Consider the following 16043-nt stretch of genomic DNA (forward strand, 5'->3'; position numbering starts at 1 on the left):
ACAACTGCATTTCTCTCCACAGTGCATGGAAACAGCAGCACAGAACCCTGAAATACAACTCCACACGAAAGCTCATGGTTTACCGTTTTAACCTCCCCTCCATTCCTCAGATCCCCCACCAAGGGCCCTCATCGCTCCCTCGGCCACTGTGGCACAGACCCCGTGAAGGACCACTGGAGGGTCAGCTGTGTTACGGTTGTAGAAGTGCTGCTGCATTCACACCAACTGTCACTTTTAAAAAGAACACGCTGAACTCCGATACAATTCATGACTTATTTTAATAACAGAAAAATTGTCGATATAAAAAAAAAAAGTGTGACAACCATAATAAAATAAACTGCTATGGCAACAAAAACATTCACAATTCTTTAAATCTTTAAGTTTTTCCACTATTCTGCAACTGTAAATAATAAAGTAAACTCAAGAGGCATACAGCTACAGTACTTAAGACAACCAAGACGAGGCCTTGAGACTGTCACGGAGTTTGACATCTGTCTTTTACAAAATATCTGGCTCCAGGTTCTGCGTACTTTCTGGATTTAAACAAGGGCACATAAATAGACGTTACGTTTTGCAGATATGCTCACAATGAGATCACATACACTCCAAACATGATGCCATGCTGTGGAAAATGACATTTCTAAAGATGAGTTATGACATTACTATGGAGCAATTCTTTACACGTGTGCCTAGTCATTGTAGTGGGTGGCATAGGTGTACAGATCTGTAATGCTCCACTTAATCTCAATTTCACACCATACCTAAAGGACAGAAAATCTATTTCCTGTGTGTCATTACTAGAGGAAAGGCAATGATGCAGAGTGTTGTACGGTACTCCCATGATCTTTCACGTACAGAAATCAACAGTTTATGGGTAAGCTTTTATTTTCTCGTTAACTGCTTCAGTTGGTCCCACAGTCCTGAGCGGAAAGGAACTGGGTGAGGCAATTTCAAGCGCTGGGGGTGGGATGAGCCTGTTGAGGGTTACTGGCAGCTGTGGGAGTGGCCTGCCGGGGAAGCGTGTACATGGCCCCCAGGAACTGATCAGCGATGCGTCCGGCCTCGCGCAGCCCGCTGAGCAGGGCGCCGTGGACGGTGGCGGGGTAATTCCTGATCGTGTGCTCCCCAGAGAAGAACAGGCGAGGGACGGGCTGAGCGGAGGGGAAGCGTAGAACGATGTTGAGTTGTGCCAAGACAATGAGGAATTCAAAAGGGAATACGGGAGTGTGGTAGTAAAACTCATCAGTCAACACATAAAGACGACAGCCAAGGATTTTGGAGTTGTTGGCGTCCTTACCTGTGAGGCTCCCGGGATGGCGGGGCCCGGTGTGATGGGCTGTGCCATCAGGTCGTAGTCGTTACCCGAAGAACCTGCTGCCACGTACGAGTAGGAGCCCCGAGCCCAGGGGTCGGCGCGCCAACGGGTGACCACGGTTTCCTTCGGCTGCCATGACGACAAACAACAAAATATTTCTTAGCAGGATGTTCGAGGGACCTGCTAACAGCTGGATCGTGAACCGCTCCGACGCTGAACCCCATTTCAAACCATAAGCAAATTATTTATAATGACTGGTGTTTGAGACGAGGCCAGAGCCTTCCACATGTGCTCGCTGTGTTGGTAATGGGGGTAAATTCAGGAACTGATTGGACATTCCACTCAAAGTAGTGGAAAAACCAGAGAAAACCGTAAATAAAACCAAGCACTACTTTCCTTTTAACAACAAAACCGCATGAAGTTGTATTTGGCCAGTTTTGTCGAATCGTATGGACATTGTGTTTGAGGGTAATAAACTATTTGGGTTAAGTTAAAGAATAACTCAAAGTGAAAAATCTCGGCCAATATCAAAGTGAACACTGATGCTTTGGATATAACGGCGCGGGAGGGGTTTTGTCATAGATGATTCACAGATGTGTACCTGCGGCACCGCGCTGCTTCCAAATATTCCTTTGAGGATGGCCAGGCAGCGGCCGACAATCACGTCATCGCTGATGTTCTCCATGATACCCGCCGCCTCTCCGGCCATCAGAGCTAGTAGGATCGGCGCTGAAAAGGAGCAATTTGTCACTGAGACTTATTAAGAGAAGCAAAGGGAATAAATATATATTTCTATATATATTCGGACAGGTAACATCTCAATGCCAAATCCTCGGCAGTGTGGAAATGAAAACAGGATCTCTTGTCACCTTTGTAGAGGTTCCAGAAGAGGAAGAGTTCGCCGCGACTCGCTGTGGTGGAGCCGACGTGACCAAACAGGTTGACGCTGGGATCCCAGAACACGCGGTCGAAGCACAACACCACCTACGGGCCGGGAGTAGCACCGCATTCAAGGTCAAATCAATCAAAGTGGTTGTTTTGATCAAAAGCCCCATGGCCGCCGGCTCAGCACATTTACTGCCTTCATAGATACTGTGTGATTGCTGGAGCACCATCTGCTGGAGACTGTTGGTAGCACATAGGTTGCATAATAATGCAGTATTCTATGTGCTGCAGTAGATTTAGGGGATACACTTCTCTACTGCAGATGATGCTCAGCGAGCGCGAGCTGGTGGGCCCGTGTGACGCAGAATGAGGACTGATTACAAACACACGGGTATAAAAGCAACTTTTGAAGCTTCTCCGCCCCTTTTCCACATTGCCCGAGCCATCCTCATCCCACTCTCCATCCTCCGCCTGATCCCAAATATAAACTATGTTATACAATATCGACGTACACAGTGGGAATGTGAAGGTCAAGGAGAGTTCTGTAGAGTTTGCTTGACAGCAGAAGGCAGCGAGCTCCGCTCCAAGAATACTGAGCACCGTACCTTGTTGAGGTTGCCGAAGCCCATCCTCTGTATAGCAGAGGTCTTCCACTCAGGCAGCGGGGGAACAAACTGCACAGCAGGGGGCTGCTGCTTCAGCACGCCAAGCGGCAAGGTGCACAGCACAGCGTCACACTTGTATATGAAGGTCTGGGTGGTGGAGCGGGTGTTGACAGCGATCACCTCGCAGCCTGGGGAAAGAACATGCGAGGAACTGTTTAACACACGTTGTACGGCCACATTGCCTTCCCTCATGATATCAACAAAAAAAACAAAAAGGAATGTGTGGCCAAAAGCGGCAGAACAAACACACACACAGTGTCCTGTGCACGTACCTGAAGCTGTATACCGGACCTGCCGCACTGCTGTGTTCAGTTTGATGTCCAAGCCTTCAGCCAGGGCCACAGGGACACATGAATACCCATTCCTCACCGTCAGGTGGCTGCCAGTGAACTCAAAGTCATCATCCTGTGGATAGAGCCACGGCACGGTCAACCTCCTCACGCAATAAAGCACAACGTCTCATAGTTGAGCTAGCGGGAACTTGTTAGGAACGAGTCTGGAAGAGGCCTTGGGGGGGTCTTTGCGATGCAAGGCCATTGTCAGGACTAAATAGTTCTGACGTTGCGAAGCGGGTTTGTGTATATACCTGATCCCAGTGCTTGAGAGAAAGGGTGGAGAGAGGCGTAGCGTTGGCAAACTCCAAGTTGGCAAAGTGCCAGTCCAGGATCTGCCGATCCCTGGATGACAGATAAACGTCACTGTGGGAAAGAAGGGAAGAAAAGCAACACGGTGATATGTACTGACAGCTATTCAGACGTCAGAGCCACAGGTTTACTCAAGTGAGAGCAGAAGGCGATCTTCTCAAGTGCCAGAGGACATGCGCAGCTAAACATCTGTTGGTAATGGCCTCAGAGCTCCAACGCCACTCCAGCGCATAGGCCAATATTGCTGGTCTAGCATAGTTAGCCTCGATAGCTCCTGATTAGATCAATTTAAAAAGAAAAGATGTATTCTTGAGACCTGCAACAGGGACATTTCAAAGTAACGTACAGATCCAACCTGCTGCCTCTGGATTACACAAAGGGCTTCATGTCGTTATCTATTACATTGAACAACTTCATACGAGAGGTATGACCAATAAATGCATCATAGTATCATATGTCCACTGTCCAGTACTAATGACATATATATCGTGATGGTGTGTAGTCAGAATACATTGTGATCCGATAGCGATTTAACCACTGAACAAAAACTTTTGCATTTTTAAAACAAATTGGGAGCAAATGGGAACCTCTTGGCCCACTGAAGGGTTGCATACCTGGGTGGGTTGGCCTCCAGCTCCTGCAGCTTCTCCTCCAGCTTGACCTGCATCTCCACCAAGTCGTCATACTCCTACACAGGGCGAAGGCCGACAACCAGTTAGTAACACAGCTGGGAAGTGCTGATGCAATGACCACTCTTTTGATTTTTGAGAAAGGACACGCCGCCTTGAAAGAAAGGGCTGACTCAATCTGTTCATCAGCTCACCACAATAACCAACTACAGCAGAGAGTAAATAGTCTGTTAGACGGCAGGACACCGCTACCTCCATCCAAGACTAGAAGACAAACACCCTAACGGCGTTACCAAGCCGGCAACCTCACCTGGGAAAAATAATACGATAGGCAAGAATACTGGGATATAAGGCAGCTGAAATACTCACACAGCCTTAGAATCTCGTTATATGTCACGAGCACACACACACACACACACACACACACACACACTTTCTAAATTTTCATTCTGTCACTTAAAACACATTAAGTCATTGACCCCAAAAAGGACTGCGGCTACCCGACCAGCTCTTCGCCGCTCGCTGGCCAACTTGCTCGCAACTGGCCGGCGGGTCAGCTTGTGAGCGTGTTAGCTCGTTAGCTAGTTTGTGGCTGCCAGTGTTGCCACCAGAGGCTCGACAGACTTTGCAATAAATCGTTTTCTGATCCAACGTAACTTACGTTGGATTTTTTAAAACCAAAAACCCTCCAAACAGACGCAGCTCCTCTGTTGGGGACAAGTTGTGTTGGTCTCTGGTCTCTGGTTGTTCCTCCTGTGTGGCTCTTTTCCGTGTTTTCATGTAGCAACAGAGTTAACGTTACTTCTGGTTGTGAGCTGTACCCAGCATGCAGTTCGGCGGGGTAATTTTTATAAATGTACAATTATTAGTGTTACTAAGTTGTTTATGTGTCACAAGCTGTTGTGTCGTATTGTTTTACCCCGTTAAAGAGTGTTTGTTGTGGGTTATTCATCGTTGTTATAAAGTTACAACCATGACTCAATCTCAACACACATAAGACAAGTAGCTACAACCGCTATGCGCTTCGTGACGACGTGTAAAATAAAATCTGCCGCCTGGCAAAGAGCAACACCAGTTGTTGTGGCGTAACACCATGAACGGTACGTGAGAGATTCATACAGTCTTACACCGTTTGAACCAGTATACTGTGCAGCCCTAATAGACACAGACAGTTGGACCACCATTCAAAGTCTTGGAAGTGTGTTTTTAGACAGCGGATGGGTAGCAGACAAACACCAGCTGTGTTTAAACCAACTAAAACCTCGTCCTAAAATACTCAGTCGCAGAGGTGATCCGTCTGAGGGGCAAATAAAACCGCAGAGTTGACTCTAATAATACATCCGACTGAGGCATTAAACCACTTAAACACAGCCTGTCTGGTTTACGAGAGCTCGGCATTACAATTCTCAAGACATCCACCCAAAAATATCCTTAATCCAAGCTGGTACCTTCGCATTTTAACACCGTTACAAATGTTTTGATCTTCAGAAAATCCTCCTAATGCTTCAAACTACACTAAAGACGACGATATGATGAGGCAAGAGCTCGATTTTTCTTTTGATCACATTTCCCCCTCTGAAGCGGTGCGTTTGCTCACTTTGCAGAGCGCGGTGAGGTCGCGGTGCTTGCTCTTCACCAGGAACTCGGCTGTGATATCTCTCGGGGGTTTGACTTCGCTGGCCTCTTTGTACTGCTGATGGAGCTCCTTAACCCGTTCCTTAGTGGTCACCATCTGAAAAGGAGAGGCAGGAAAAGAGTGAGGAAAGAAAGAAGACTGACTCGACGGTGGACCAAAGAATAAAATAACTCTGGGGTTGGTTGTGCTGTTAAGACTAAACCCCTGTAATCAGCATCTGGATGAAATCCCTTACTCTGGCTTGAATTGCCACTCAGTCGTCCTTGCCTGACATTTTACAAATCAGCTCAAAAACCAGTAGGGAGCCTGCTTTTGTTAGCATAACGACACTTTTTCACTGCCAGATCAGTCACAAATTTATGTATAGTCAATATATTAGAGCCCTTATTGAATCAATCAAACAAATGTGACACTGTACAGAATACTTCTCCGTACTGACAAACCAATCAATAGAATTAAATGTTGACAGTCAAATTTCTGATATCTTTCTTGCTATAATTTTTTTTCAATTAAAAGTTCTTTTCGTTTCAAGATTTCCCTTTGAGTCGTCTTAAGGAAATAGCTATTTTGTACACTTATTTGTGTGTCCGACTCAAAAAGATCAATACCACTTACTGGCAAAAACCTGCACCCACCTTATTAAGAAGATCCCTCAGGTCTTCCTGAGTCTTTACAATCTTCTTCCAGTGTTCTATCTGCTCATCTTTTACGTGCTTCTCCTGCAGCCTGCACACACGGACACAAACCCAATATCATTAGCAGTGTTTATGTGTCTCTGTCTCTACTTTGGATACAAATGTGCAGGACACACGTGTCACCATGTGTAGAGTTGACCATACTCACTGAATGACCACCTCCAGGGCCTGACCCAGAGACACCGGCTTGTTGTTGAGGAAGTTAAAGTCCAGCTGGTGGCTGAGGAAGGAGGTGGCTTCCAGCAATCGGTTGAACTCTTGCTCCACCATCTCGTCCTTTTCTTTCGGCACCTGGATACAAGGTCACAGATTATATATTGTTTCAGTTACTGTGTCATAAAGTTCACCATTGCTCCAATAAAAGCAGAGGAAACATAGACAACCTAAATAAATACGTACACTTGTGCATCGTTCCCCCTTGAGTGGTCCACCAGCAGATTAACATGGAGATTGAGAAGAGGGAGAGACAGAGAACATATGAAGTAAACACAACTTTAACCGCAAACAGGTTTTTTTTACAAAAATAAAACATGATCATTTAATTTGCCTTTTCCTGCGCAGGAGGAAACCAGTTACACATGATTTACTTCAATGGAAGTTGCTGCTGCAACTTGACAGACAGCCCAGAAATGAGAGGCAAATACACTGTTTATTTCCACTTTAATGACATTAAGCTTTATGTGTTTTCTGGCCTGTTTTGCTCTGAAAGGAACTGTGCCTGTTGTTGATGAAGTGCATTCAAGCAGTTAAATGAATCCTCCATTCGGTGTATTTTTGTGGCTTATGAAAAGCCAGACTCCTGCCTGAGGACAACCACAGAACTTGGAGAACAGCTTTAAACAAAGACACATAGCACTTGTATGCCAAGAGGGAACTCTTGTGCATTAGTAAACATATTCTGTTAAAGGAAGTAAACAAAACCAGGTCCTGGTTTCAAGAATGTCTAAAGCAGCTGTAAACAGAGGTTAGCAGTCCTAACATAGTTAAAAATGGCAGTATGATTGAAGCAGGTGGATATTTTTGGATTCTACTTTTTGGTGAAAATTCCCAGCTTGGGAGGATGGCGGGACAGAAGACAACTCAATTGATTCCGTAATGTCATTATACTCACAGCCTGTCCATTGGCTTCGTACAGTGGACACTTCTGTTTGATCTTGGCCAGCTCCATGTTAACCTGCTTGCTGATCACGGCCATTGGATTCCCTCCTGAGCGAGTACACACAATACACAATGACACAACATAAAGCTGGACAACAACACCCTCTACAGGTCGTCTCTTCTAACTGTAGAAACTGTTACCTCACTTTGAGCAACTGCCTCAAACGTACATGTTAATGATGATAATGTGTCACCATTAGACACTAAAAGGTTTATAGGATGCTTTGGCGTATCACCGACTTGTGAATTGACTTGAGGATCGGAACCTTACCGAGCCCTGTGACCACCATGGCTCCAAGATCAGCTACATAGTTGCCCTTCCTAAATGTGGCCACTCTGCCTCCGACACGGTCCTGCATGGAAACAGCAAAGTAACTTTAGATCACGCGATTAGTTGTCATCTAAAAACATGTATTGTATAGTGTGGCACTAATCTAAGAGTGCTATCAAATTAAAAGTTTTCTAGAATACAGCGAATTCATAGTCACAAAATATTAATACCAACAGCAGGTTAAAGACGTTGGAGAAAAAGTACACCTGAAATAAATAACAGCTGATAACTGATAGAACCTGTTGATGACCTACCCTGGCCTCCAATACTGTGACATCCATGCCGAAGCTTTGCAGCTGCCGGGCTGCAGCTAGACCAGACACACCTCCACCGATCACTATGACCTTTCCCGTTTTCTTAGCTGCAACAACAAACAAGAAGCACGTTAAGTAGGTGTCCTGACGCCGCCAGGGCTGTGCCCGTTCTTGCCACCGAGCCGGAGTTGCAAGTAAATATCCAAACCGCAGACAATTGTTTCTTTACAGAAAAGATTCATTTTTTGGGGCCGTACTTTAAAGACATCTTTGGCTTCGATCTTTTACCAGTGCAACGAATGAAGCGAACTTACTTGGTAAGGGCTTGACCCTCTTGTAAATGCCAAAGTTAACGAGCCCGTGCCTTTCTAAGTAGCTGTGTATTCTGTGAACCAGCACAGTATCACCTAAAAATGGAAAAATACAATTTCAACTTCTGCACAACAAACTCACTGTGAAAATAGAATTAAAAAAATAATAATTTCTATGTAATAAAATAAAGTTGAATTAAATGTCTCACTGTTATATGGAGCTTCAAGTTGCTGTGCTGTGGCCTCAAATGTTAGCTGGATTTTAGGGTTATCCAGCCAAAGTTGGAGCTGTAAGAAGTTCAGATAGATTAAGATTCTGTATACTACACTGGTTAAAATAATGCTCCTTAAATCCTTCATTTTTAAAAACAGTAATGCGTCTACGCTGGCACTTACTGTACGGTTGCGGATGTAGAGGAAGACCTTCTGGGTCTGCTGGGGACCGCTGATGATGTCGGGGAAGCACGCGGCCTCCTGGGACGTCATACGGTCATGAGGAAGACGGCTCTGGAAAGCAGCCCCTTCCACACCTAAAAGTAAATACACACATCACGATTCTATTAACAGAAGAACAGAAGATTCATGTGCAATAAGCTTTTAAGAAAAAAACTGCAACTTTCAGCAAAAGATCTGGCTGGTTAGAACACATTTTACGTTTGTTTTCTCAACCAAAACATCAGTGTCACTCCGCTGCTTTGATATGATGGATCAAGTTTCCGACTGACCAGACGGCTCCTCTGGTTCACTGTCATTCTCCTCCTCTGGTGGTGGAGGTGGTGGAGGGATGACCTGCTTCCTCTCTTTCTCCGCCTTGGCATTCCTCTCCTCCTCAGAGTAATATTCGTCCTCAGACAGATTAGCCAGGCTTTCGTCCATCTCGCGGTACTCCACCTGCAACGGTTGGCACAATAAAAGCAACATTAAAACCAGCATTGCAGTATATTTGTTGGTGTGCTCCCAGGTAACTTACAGTAGAAGTGCCAAAACCGTTCTGTTGAGAAAGAAACAAATACCAAGAACATCACGCAGCAAAGACCATGAGACATTACCTCTGTAGCTAATTTCCACTGGTTCACATATGCAAGAGAGAACCTGCGACTTCAGACAGAAAGCAATATTGCACCTAAAGCTGTATTGATCCTTGAAAGGAAAACAGATTAACATTAAAATACAGTGACCAGTAAATACTCATATTCAGTCATTTCAGTTTTGGCAGCTTCTTTTCCTCCCTGAGCGAGAGGCTTCACAACCCTTAGATATTTACTTTTGCTCGCTTCCGACGACTCGTTCGGCGAACTTCAGCTGCGTCTTGTTCTGCCGCACCAGGGCCTGCTTGATGGGGCAATGGGGCACCTCCAGGCTCCCCACTTGGGGATGACCTTTCCTTTTTCTTTACGTCCATGGGGCCTGCAGCTGAGGCCGATGGACCAGTCTGTGCATCAGAAACAGGGGCCCGATCGCCTCCCGTTGCTCCAGCGGAAGATGTAGTGGAGGAGGAGGAGCCGGCATCTGACTTCTTAGTAGACAGCATAATGGAGGATGTTGGAGGCCTCTCCTGAACAAAGATGAGACAGGTAATTGAATTAAATCCAGCAAAATGAAACATTCAACAGCCCGAGGGAAATGGTTGAAATTAGACTTTTCAAAATAGCATGATTGATGAAAAAAATATATTTATTATTTATATATATAAATAAGAGAGAAAAGATGACAATTAAGTGTTATGTGTGGGTTGTGTCTGCTGAAAACTTGAAATTCATATAATAAAATACAAATTTGAAAACATTTGCAGCCTTTCCTACATTTTGTCATTGAGATACGAAATATGAAAACTGACAAAACGCATGGCGAAAGTCAGATTCCCTCAGTTACTAGTGGTTGCAACACAACACAGAAATATTAGTTTACAAGAGTCAGCTGGTCATTTTTTCCCGCTGGAGGCAGTGAAGGCCCCTGCAACAGAAGGCTACCCACCACCACAGTGCCTGCAGGTCGAAGATGCTTCACCCACAAATGTGTCCCATCTGCATTGGGATTTAAGTAACGTTAGCTAACTGTGCATGGATGGTATGGTTTATGAAATGAGGGCGCCATGGTTACAGTAACCGTGTCTTGTTTTACCCATTTCTCCGTGCACCTGGTAATATCCATTCAAACACTAAGAAACGAAGACAGAACCAGAAATATGGTTACGAACAGGTCCAACTGTACAAAAAAAAACGTTGGCCTTTCACATAACATCCATTGAGATTTTTGTAAAAACATTGTTTGTTTGTTTTTTCCAGTGACACTGTACAAAAAAAAGTCAATCAAGCTGAAATGTGAGTCACTGAAGCTCACTGGTTACTCGGGATAAATCAGAATATCCACTTGTATATTTCAATCCCGATGTTTACTTAAATTATCCATGAGACAGTACCTTTTGTGCCAAGACCGTGAGTAGTTCACGATTGTCCCCCTGAACAGCTAACGTTCGTAAGTTCCCTGTAAAGCTAGCACCCGAATGCTAGCTACCGCTATCAACGTTAGCTTGCAGTAGCTAACGGCAGCGTTGTTCTGGACAGCTAACGTAACGTTCAAACGGGGCAAATGAATGCGATGTTGTATTACTTTCACGAATGTGCAGCTAAAGATGTAAAGAAAACTAATACCCGATAGCTTCCAGTGGTATTATCTTTCAAACGTAGCGGTACATTACGAGACAATGCTATGCTAGTCAACGCCGCTAACAATGCGACCTGGCTAGCACAAACAGTGGCAAAGCAGCAGGTGCAACCGAGAGAAAAAGAAACCGCCGGGTTCGCTCTCTAATGGATATGAACTGATACGCTGACGAATGTAAGGGACACTCCACTGCATTAGGGATTAGCATTTAAAGCATTAGGTAAATATTAAAAGTATGAAGATTACCTCTCAGTCCCCCTAAAATGTCAACACAAAGACGGCACAGTAGCAGGTCGCCTCTCAATGAACTCTATCGTGATTGGTTGATCAAAAACGTTACCCAACACCACGCAGCGGAAGGATTGGTCGTAGTAACTGTCAATCAAAGTGGTGGGCAGGGATTTAATACTCAAAACCGGTGCAATGGATCTATTTGTTTAGGTACCTCGTGTTATTAACAAAATAGGTGTTTATCGGGAAACCAATAATGTTTGTGAAAACAAACGGAGTCGATGTTTTCTTCTGTTGATCATCGAGGTTACTCTGACTTGGTCGACTCTGCGTTGCGTCTTCCCACAAAGTGACGTCATTTTAAAAGAAGAACAGGATGGGCAGTTGGACGTGAGACAGGTAAAGGTGAGTGTCTGTCGTGCCTACTAACCGAGGAGGCATACCGACGTTTTGTTGACTCCTTTGTGAGCCGACTGCGCGTAAGTAACTCAAATCCAAAGCTTGAATATATACATATATATTTGGGTGCCTTATTTTAACCATTTCACTTTACCGGTGAGCTGCGAAGTAACACGTCTTTCCGTGTTGCTTCCGGCTAGTTTGGTTTTTTTTTCGCAGATTGATATTTCCGTGAGTGTATATGTGGTGTGAAACCTTTCACTTGGACTTGGCTCATCTGTGTTTCAAAAAGTAGCATTAAAAGTAACCGCATCTGCTACATTAAGTTGAATTTAAAGTTATTCGCGTCAGAAGGTCAGCACTTAAAATGAGTTATACAGGGCGTTTCATTTCATATATGTGATATGAATATTTTATCACGTTAAGATAAAAAAATGTACTAATTTATAATGACGTACAAATTGGCGAGCCGATAAAACAATCTGTGCAGAAGAACCAACGATGGCGAAACAAGCGCAGGATTTCGCGAACCGGCCCGACAACACAGCCTTCACGCAGCAGAGGCTTCCGGCGTGGCAGCCCATGCTCTCTGCTGGCATTGTCATCCCGGGATTTGTCCTCATCGGCCTGGCATTCATCGGCATTGGCGTCGCCCTCCTAGTCACTTCACAGAGCATTCAGGTGTTCGAGGTATGACTGCAAAAAAAAACAAGAGATGGTTCCACTGGATTGAAATAAACTAATCTTAAATTGAAATATTCTTAAAGACTGTTGTCTCTTTCCTACACAGATGGACTACACTGGGGTTGGAAACAACCACCCGTGCTTCCACTGCTCCGACCCGAAGCCAAAGCCGTGTGTGTGCAAGCTGAACTTCACCATTGACTTTTTCTTAAAGGTTACATTGGAACTTTGCACAAACGTGGTCCCCCACACACGCACAAATGGTAATGAAGTTGAACTTTCATCCTGGTGCTGACCCTTGGCTGCGATGGTTCTCCTCCACAGGGTCCTGTGTTCTTTTATTATGGTCTGTCAAACTACTTCCAGAACTACCGAAAGTACAGTGTGTCCAAAGATGATGATCAGTTGTCTGGAAACCTGAAAAACTTTGAGGTGAGTTAACGAGATGGGATTTTGAAGGGAATAAAAGAGAACAATCTGGTTTCAGCTTGTGAAAAAAAAATTTAGACTTGAAAGACATACTCAGTTTAATACAAATATGCCATGTTTTTTTTTTAATGCTGTTCTCTGCATTGCATGAAGAGTCCCAGTGACACCTGTTCACCCTATCAGCGTGACAATAATAAACCAATCGTACCGTGTGGATCAATAGCAAACAGCATGTTCAATGGTAGGTAATGACGTTTTAAATGATTCTGAATGAAGTCTATTTGGGTTGGATATATTAAATCTTGCATTTTTTAAATAGATACCTTTAAGCTGTATCAGAATGTCAACGCGACAATGAAGCCGGTGCCCTTCGATGGCAAAGGGATCGCTTGGTGGACCGACTACAACATCAAATACAGAAACCCCGATACCACACCCCTGAGGAACGCATTCAACAGTAGGAACCAACTTTTTTGCAGTAATTTATACTTTGAATTTCATGTTTGATGAATCATGTTGGCTAATTTCAACTCTGGGCCTCCAGATACTGTGAAGCCTATATTTTGGCCCGTACCTGCTTACGAGTTGGACCCCAAGGACCCTGCTAACAACGGCTTCATCAATCAAAACTTCCTGGTGTGGATGAGGACGGCGGCCCTGCCAGATTTCAGGAAGCTCTATGCGCGAATCAATGACCCTCCTTATGCGGAGGGTCTGCCAGCCGGAAGCTACATGCTGGAAATTCAATACAGTATCTTTTTATACACGTTACAGATTGTGGTTGGATTTAAAAGGCTTAAGAAGTACGGGCCGCTATGTTTGCTTAGCGCGAGTCCTCCGTAACTAGCCATTTTTTACCCTGACCTTTTCTTGTCATCAAGCAAATTGTCTCCGTAAAGCTACAACACCATTTAATGGCCAAAAATATTGGCAACTTAAATCCGTCTTGGATGTTTATAAATTGTAAGGTTATGCGGGGCAGAGTGTTCTTCCTCTCGGCCCCAAGGGCTCTGGAGGACCGCGTGTTCCCTATAAATGGAGTCATATGCTCTGATTTAGGGTCTGATCCTGGATATAGCTATCAAACGCTGTCCCAGTGTTTGGTTTACTCATTTCTGGAGATAAAGCTGTGCCCTGATCTAGTGTCTAATACTCCATTTCAGGAGATACTTCTATTATCAGCTGTGCCCCGATGTAAGGTCTAAATATCCGAGTTAAACTCCGTATTTAAGCTAAGCTGAGGCTGTTGTGCCCCCAAACCAAGGGTCTGAATGCCCGAGTTGAACTCCAGGCTAAAGCTAAGCTGCAGGGGGTGAGCCATTGACTCGGCCGCCTGTTTGTTTTCCGCCATGTTACACCAAAAATGGTATGTAGTACTCAGACTTGTTTAACTGGTTGGGTGTGGTTGTGTTTACCCCGGCAGAGTGAACACAATGACTCAGGTGTTCCTTGAGTTCAGAAAATACAAGTCAAATCTTCCGACAAAAGTAAATTTGCTAGGCAAATTGTCCTTTGGATTTGATTTGAGATATTTACATAAGCTTCAGAGGGACGGCAAATACACTGTTGCTAGTTTGAATCTCATAACTAAAAGTAAATTCTCATTACGTTGATCTATTTTTTCCCTTTTGTTTCCGCCATGGCTTTCTGTACGCATTGGCAATCTATTAATAGAATATTGAACTTGGTTCAGTTGTTTTAATCCATCACAGTGGACCACAGTTTACGGGTTTGTTAAAGTCAAATTATCAATAAGCGGTGAACTGATTGCTTTGAAAGGTCTGCGCCTCAATAAGCCAGTATTACACTGCAGAATTCTTCAGTTTGGCATTATTTTAAAGCTACTCTCAGATGTTAATATGTTGGGTGAGTTAATATACGCCAACACCCTGAAATAAATCCTTTGGACAACGACAACAAAAAGTGTAGATGAGTAAATAGTTGGAAACAATCAAAAACGCCAGGCTGTTGAAAAAACTGATCTTTTATGCAGTTATGTATATTCAATGCATTTGTAAACCTGTTAACACAAGATCTAGTTTCCATTTTGGCTGTATATCCTTAACATTTTGACTCTCAGACTATCCTGTTCTGGCCTTTGGCGGGACGAAGAAAGTGGTGTTCAGCAACGTATCCTGGATGGGTGGCAAGAATGACTTCTTGGGCATTGCATACCTTGTGATTGGTACACTGTGCGTCTTGATGTCCATAGTCATGCTCATTGTCTATGCTAAATTCAAGTTTCCTGAGGAAGACTAAGTTGTGGACTTTTCAACCCTAATTTACACAACATTCTTAACCCCCCCTTTGTTTGCACAATGGCAAATTGAGAGAACGGTATGGTGTTCAATCAAAGCGACCTGCTTATGAGCTCATGCTATTTTGCACATTAAGATGCTCCGAAGCAGAAGCCTGGTGTAATTTTGTGAGACAAGGTTTGACTCTAGAGTTTCCCCATGTCTGCAAAAGAACATTAAGAAATGAGGCTCTCCTGATAAACCTGGCAAGTTAGCATAAGAAAACAGCTGTTAGAAGCCACTCTAAATGTGTGCTCTTTACCATCAAAATGAGCTGCCTCCTCACATTAGGTCAATAAGGTTAAAGCCATAGACTCCTTGATAAGCCCCCTAATACTGGACAATGCATGTATAGTTGATTGTACGTAATCTGTAGTTGATTGGCGAAGAAATTATTCAGTCAGATGTGTAAATTCTAACAGGCTGTGCAAGCTACTTTTTTTACTTGTGTTTTCAAAAGTTTTACTTCATGTGGATTTATTTAATAAAAGAACCTCAACTATTCCTGTGTTATGACATCTAGGTTCTACGGGCAGCTGTGCTATGTTCTTTTTAACCACCAATGCTAGATTCCATGATAATGTCGGTGTTCCATCATCAGGGAACTTTTTATCCCCCCTTCTACTTCTTTATTGTGACTTATGAGGTCTCTAGTTTCTGCTTTAAGCCCTTGGACGATCTTCTGCAAGCTTTTTGGCCCAGGTGTCTTTTCTGGACTAAAGTCCAAGCTACAGATGTGTTGGATGTTTAGGTTTATTACATTTGTAAAATAAACAAATATTTTACATATTGTTTATTTTAATGTACCAGTAGCAG

General features: G+C 44.0%; 2 protein-coding genes across 10 annotated transcripts; one reads left to right on the forward strand and one right to left on the reverse strand.

Moving 5' to 3' along the window:
• Positions 1–259: 259 nt before the first annotated feature.
• kdm1a (lysine (K)-specific demethylase 1a) lies at positions 260–11557 on the reverse strand. Of its 7 annotated transcripts, none has more exons than XM_040200402.2 (23): positions 11434–11521; positions 10645–10681; positions 10498–10547; positions 9788–10078; positions 9249–9414; positions 8920–9053; positions 8733–8811; positions 8527–8619; positions 8213–8319; positions 7899–7980; positions 7581–7675; positions 6869–6886; positions 6618–6760; positions 6410–6500; positions 5736–5870; positions 4124–4197; positions 3452–3563; positions 3138–3270; positions 2806–2993; positions 2185–2299; positions 1917–2044; positions 1298–1444; positions 260–1151 (listed from the first exon to the last, which is right to left on the reverse strand). In XM_040200402.2, the coding sequence occupies exons 2-23, from the start codon at positions 10646–10648 to the stop codon at positions 951–953; spliced, it is 2586 nt and encodes an 861-aa protein (XP_040056336.1). In that variant the 5' UTR covers positions 10649–10681; positions 11434–11521; the 3' UTR covers positions 260–950. The 7 variants fall into 7 exon arrangements, with proteins under 7 accessions (XP_040056336.1, XP_077946157.1, XP_077946158.1 ...); XM_078090031.1 differs by having other exon boundaries at positions 9249–9417; positions 11434–11494; XM_078090032.1 differs by lacking the exon at positions 10498–10547 and having other exon boundaries at positions 11434–11557.
• Positions 11485–15729, forward strand: tmem30b (transmembrane protein 30B). Of its 3 annotated transcripts, none has more exons than XM_040200409.2 (8): positions 11485–11823; positions 12308–12507; positions 12608–12715; positions 12826–12933; positions 13084–13171; positions 13250–13387; positions 13475–13681; positions 15011–15729. In XM_040200409.2, the coding sequence occupies exons 2-8, from the start codon at positions 12319–12321 to the stop codon at positions 15187–15189; spliced, it is 1017 nt and encodes a 338-aa protein (XP_040056343.2). In that variant the 5' UTR covers positions 11485–11823; positions 12308–12318; the 3' UTR covers positions 15190–15729. The 3 variants fall into 3 exon arrangements, with proteins under 3 accessions (XP_040056343.2, XP_040056342.2, XP_077946160.1); XM_040200408.2 differs by having other exon boundaries at positions 11583–11897; XM_078090034.1 differs by having other exon boundaries at positions 11584–11817.
• The last annotated feature ends 314 nt before the right edge of the window (positions 15730–16043 follow it).

Source organism: Gasterosteus aculeatus, chromosome 15, assembly GCF_964276395.1.
Source record: "Gasterosteus aculeatus chromosome 15, fGasAcu3.hap1.1, whole genome shotgun sequence".
Classification (NCBI taxonomy): Eukaryota; Metazoa; Chordata; class Actinopteri; order Perciformes; family Gasterosteidae; genus Gasterosteus; species Gasterosteus aculeatus.